Source organism: Miscanthus floridulus, chromosome 18 (genome assembly GCF_019320115.1).
Source record: "Miscanthus floridulus cultivar M001 chromosome 18, ASM1932011v1, whole genome shotgun sequence".
NCBI lineage: Eukaryota > Viridiplantae > Streptophyta > Magnoliopsida > Poales > Poaceae > Miscanthus > Miscanthus floridulus.
In genome coordinates this window covers 48,398,300-48,403,889 of record NC_089597.1, presented here as the reverse complement: position 1 = coordinate 48,403,889, position 5,590 = coordinate 48,398,300, and the positions used below count along the sequence as shown (strand labels likewise).

The 5,590-nt window shown below is 46.0% G+C and overlaps 1 protein-coding gene across 1 annotated transcript; it reads left to right on the top strand.

The window, feature by feature from the left end:
* The first annotated feature begins 3,353 nt into the window (after nt 1–3,353).
* On the top strand, nt 3,354–4,807 carry LOC136521790 (transcription factor MYB20-like). Its single transcript, XM_066515561.1, has 3 exons — nt 3,354–3,585; nt 3,731–3,860; nt 3,985–4,807. Exons 1-3 carry the CDS (start codon nt 3,453–3,455, stop codon nt 4,598–4,600), a joined length of 879 nt encoding a protein of 292 aa, XP_066371658.1. The 5' UTR covers nt 3,354–3,452; the 3' UTR covers nt 4,601–4,807.
* Nucleotides 4,808–5,590: the final 783 nt, after the last annotated feature.

Below are 5,590 nucleotides of genomic sequence, written 5' to 3'. Positions count from 1 at the left end.
TATGTGATGATCTGTTTTCGAACTATAATAATGAATGTCACTTCGTCATAAGTCTCTAGGCACCCCCTTGTCCTTATCATGTATTACTGTGGGATCAAGTCCATCATGACACACGTGTAATGTGGGACTCGTTTGAATTATATGGCAATGCAACCACGTGTATACACCATGTGTAGCTATGGGACCCAATGGCTTGTGTGGTAGTCTCGTGTAATAGTGGGTCTCGTAACCACCTGCCAAATGTATATGTTTCGTGTAACCGTGGGATCCAACGGCTTGCATGGTCTGCCCAAGGGCGGATTTAAGGGTATTCCTCAGTATTCCCGGGAATACCCAACTATTTTGGTACACTTTTTATGTATATATGTGTATATACTTATATATATAAATGTATAATGCTATAATATGTAGTATTTTTGCGCTTTTGAGCCCAAAACAGTAAAAAAAACTGGTGCTTTTATGTTAATCTGTATTATTTTCGCACATATCTTAGAGTTGGATAGCTCAACAATTTGTCATTTGACTATCTTGTGATTTTAATTATTGGTAACGTACTACTCTAAATTATATTTTAAGCCTATGGATTCAATTTTTTTTATGATATAGAAGTGGAAATACACAAGTTTTAAATCCTGGCTCCGCCACTGGGTCTGCCGCGTGTATATGTCAAACTGAACGAGCTATGTGGCAGCCACGTGCAACAGTGGGACCCACTGCAGTTCGCCACACCACGTGTAATTGTGGGACCAGACGTATTACTTGGCACCATGAGTAACAGTAGGTTCCGCGATGTCCTGCCATGTGGATAGACCATTTGTAGTTGCAGGTAGGGAATGAGATGGTCTGGATGAGCCTTAGTGAACCTATGTTGATCGAGTTGTGACCCCATCGACTAGACCAACACGAGCACAATTCACATTGGGTCAGCACCACATAACTAATTGGCCCCAAAAAGAATTATCTTATAAGTTTGGTCAAAGTCAAACTATCCTAAATTTGACTAAGTTAGTATCAACATTTATAATACCAAATAGTTATACTTTGAAACTATATTACAAACAAATTGACTTATACTGATATGATATCATAAATATATATAGATACTTTTATACATTGGTCAAACTTACAATAGTTTGACTTTGATTAAACCTATAAGGTCATTTTCTTTGGACGAAGGTACTAGATGCTAAAAATTATCTATGGAGATTCAAATGGACGTGACTAATAGGCCACCTAATTATTAGCTGGACACCTAGCTAACAACTATTTCACTAGCTATCATAACCCAACAAATAACAGCTAATAGATTGATAAAAGACATATTTGCTCCCTCACCTACCCTACCACATGCCCTACCAGCAGTACCTAATATATTCGCGGCCCTTCTAATAGTAACTAAAAGAGGAATGACATTATAGACAAACCATCAATGCATCCACATTTTGTGCGCTAGATTCAAATAACAGCTAAGCCAATAGTTAGCCAAACAATAGTTAGCTAGCTAATATTAGTTATGAACTATTATCTAACTAACTATTATATGCTAGTGGATCCAATGACACCCTTACGTTTACTAGCTAGAAATATATGTATACCTTCCAAAATATTTTCATTGGAGCGACAATTCCTTTTTCATACCCGGTATAATAAACGAATTAATAATTAAGCATGACTGTTGTTATTTATCTAGTACCCTTTAGGTTCTTTTTTATCATGTGTTGGATGATTATCTTAAATCTAGCAAGATGATTCATGCAATATATCATTCTATTTTATGTAATTTAGTTTGCACCCTTCTAATCCCTTTTGACTCATGGTTCTTACTCTAGAGTCTATGATTTCAATGGCATCTATTGTCACAAGAAATAATTTTTACACCATTAGATATCTGATCTTTATTATTTTGTTAACGCCCTGACTTGAGTTATATACACTACTACAAAAACCATTTTTAGATATGCCTCCCTTTTTGGTAGAGACTACTCTATCAAAATTCGCCTCTAAAAATAGTTTCTGAGCTGGCTTGTGTCTCTGGAAATCGATTTTTATAGGCTAAGGCTAGGCTTTCCGGCCTGTAAAAATAGGTGGAACACAATAAAATTCATCACTTTTGTAAATCAAGCTAGATGAAAGGCAAACTTTATATCAAAATTATAGTACTAGAAGATTTCTACAACTTAAATCATGTTTTTTTAAACCTATTATATTTATTGCAACCCATTTACAGAATATTTAAATAAAAACTATGGTCAAATACAAAGAACCAATGTGTAAAATTAATCAAGTAAATGTGAGAAGAAAAATAATTTTGCAACCGTTCCCCGCTCCATTACAAACTTGACCCCTAAATATATGAAATTTGATTCACTGAGAGTGAGCTATCACTATACGCCAAAAGTCCTCCGCGAAGAAAGGGCCCCCTAATAACAAGTCAAACTTCTGTTTTTCCTTCTCTTTACAATCGCAAGCTAACAAAAGACTTTGGAACACACACAAGGAAGGGCAAACATGACGAGTACGAGTAGGCTTAAAACCTCTTTTGTTCGCATTATGATTCAGCACATATACATCGGGCCTACCAGCAGAGACAGACTTTTGTTTATAAATAGTTGCGTACCAACAAAAAAAATGCTAAAAGTGCGACAAGAATGCCTAAAACCATTTTGTCTGCATTATTTTGTTCGCTTCACAAATAAAAGTTTTTCCTCCTCCCATGCAAACGAGCCAGAAAGTCAAATCTTTATGGTGCAGTGCACGAACGATAGAGCAAGTGAGGCTGAGATTAACACAGAAAGAAAGCAAGAAAACACGGCAAAAAGGAGCGTACGATGAATCCACCGATCGTCAACGAAACGCCAGTTTTACCGGATGACGAGGATGACGAGGGGCATGGCGCCCGCAGGGACGGGCTCACACGTAGGACGCGCCTCGCCCACGCTCGCTGCCACGTGGGCCGCCGCCCCAGCGAGCACTCAGCACTAGCAGGCAGGCTCCCCCACCTTCTCCTCATTATCTCCAACAATATCACATAAAATAAAGACTCATTTCATATTTAGGTAGCATTAAAGGTAAATGATTTAATATTTATTTTTGTTGATCCAAAATAGAACCCTTTCTATAAATCGGTCTACAGGAGAAATAATATTTATTTTTGGGTTGTGTCTCTACTATAACCTAAAATAAGTCTCACATATAAATATTTTATTAGAAACTGATACAGTACTGTCCACGAGAATTTAGGTCTCAATATGAATCATCGTTTGGAGACAGTCTCAAGCCCTGCCTCCCGCACGCCCTCTATAAATGCGATCCTGGCGCTGCGCCGAGCTTACCTGGAACAGAGACAGGCAGGCCACAGGCCATCCATCGCAGAGAGCCGCACGCCAGCACCTGAGTTTGACGGCGGGGCTGCGGGCTGAGCAGTGCTTCTCGGGCCCTTCGGAGCCGGAGAGATGGGGAGGCAGCCGTGCTGCGACAAGGTGGGCGTGAAGAAGGGCCCGTGGACGGCGGAGGAGGACCAGAAGCTCGTCGGCTTCCTCCTCACCCACGGCCACTGCTGCTGGCGCGTCGTCCCCAAGCTCGCAGGTGAGTGAGAATTTCCCTGCAGTCCACCATGTATGCATGTGGTTGTGATGTGACTGGCCGGCCTCCTGTGCTCCCCCGCTCCGGTTCCGGCTTCGGCTCCATCCCTGACCCTGACGTTGTTTGCGTGGTTCGTGCGCTGCCGCAGGGCTGCTGAGGTGCGGGAAGAGCTGCAGGCTGCGGTGGACCAACTACCTGAGGCCCGACCTCAAGAGGGGCCTGCTCTCCGACGACGAGGAGAGCCTCGTCATCGACCTGCACGCGCAGCTCGGGAACAGGTGCGTGCGAAATTCTTCGTGGTTTTCCTGGGCTCCGTTCGCCATCAAACGGCTCCGGGTCGTCTCACCGCGGACTACTGGTCCTCTGTTTTCACGCGCTGCCTCACCGCATGGCATGACGCAGGTGGTCCAAGATTGCGGCGCAGCTACCGGGGAGGACGGACAACGAGATCAAGAACCACTGGAACACGCACATCCGCAAGAAGCTCCTCCGGATGGGGATCGACCCCATCACCCACCTGCCATTGCAGGAGCCGCCCGCCCCTCCTCCTCCAGAGCAGGACCAGGAGCAGGAAAAAGAACCGCAGGTGCAAGAGCAGCCGGCGCAGAACGGCGGGAAGCGCATGCAGGATGGCGGCGCGGGGCAAGACGACGACATCACGCCGACGATCCAGCCGCACGAGATCATGGTCATGGCGCCGCCACCACCACCGCCGACGGCGGCGGCAAGCAACTGCGGCTCTGCTGTTTCCTCTGCCTCCGCGGGGTCCGCGTCCGTGGTCTCGCCGTCCTGCTCCTCCTCGGCCTCAGCCCCGGCGGCGTCCGGCGTGGAGGAGACGGAGTGGCCGGAGCCCATGTACCTGTTCGGCATGGATGGCATCATGGACGCCAGCTGGGGCGGCCTCTTCCCCAGCACTGGCGCTGGCGCTGCCGGCGGCTTCGGCTTGGGCGGCGTCGATCCGTTCGATCAGTACCCCGGCGGCGGCGGCGGCTTCGATCAAGACGACCACTGGATGTGACGCGCGTCGTCGTCGTCGTCCTAGCAATGCACATAGATTCGCCGCTTCCCCTTCCATCTCGCTTAGCAGCATAGCGCCATAGCCTAGCCTAGCCTAGCCTCCATGTTTTCTTAGCTCTCTTTGGACTGTGCGTGGCCATGGCCGTCGATCCTTGCATTGCTCGGTCCTTCAACTTCGATCCAGTGCTGGATAAACAAGAATTGACAAATTCGGGTGCGAAAACATGACTGTTGTTCAGTTGACGTGACGCGTCTGATTCATCAGCTATCTATTCTAGTTCGGTGGATTAATGGCGTTCTCATGCCAGTCTCCAGCCAGAGCTGTGTGACTCTGCCATGACGGCGTATGCGCGTGAGGTGGCTGTGTCAGCTTCCGACTTCTCATGCGGCGGTGCTCCAGGCTTTCTCCGGCCGGCTGATGGCGCCGATTGTCGCGACGCGCCGTACGTGGCGAGCGGCAGCGCGCGTCGCCGCTTCTTTGACAGCTAGTACCTGGTACATGCATGCATGCCAAGATCGTGCCTTCGTTTCCAGTTAATCCGCGCTACATCATCGTTTTTACATGTTTAGAAAGGAGCGCCGGCGCCTATCTACGGGTCTCTGGTCAAACGAACATGGCGTCAATTCGTCGGCATACAAACTGACAGTCGACAGTACTGTAGCATGTTGCAGTCAACCTTGGTTGCTCCCAACACCCCGTCTACTCCTTGTTGTTCCAAGATAACCACAGATAAATTTAAATTTGTATATCATGAATAATCTTGAGTATAAATAGGCGTTTAATTGTACTCAGATTCTTTGGAGAACCAAACACATGAATGAAACAACTAACATTTCACAGATCAAACATGTCAACCCAAATTCCATGAAAGGGGTAGTCGACATTAACATTTCTCATACAAACATTAAGGTACTCTTTCCATTACGACTTTAGATTCATTTGTTCTTGCTCACAACAACAGCCAACAACATTCTAAGAAAACTGCACGTA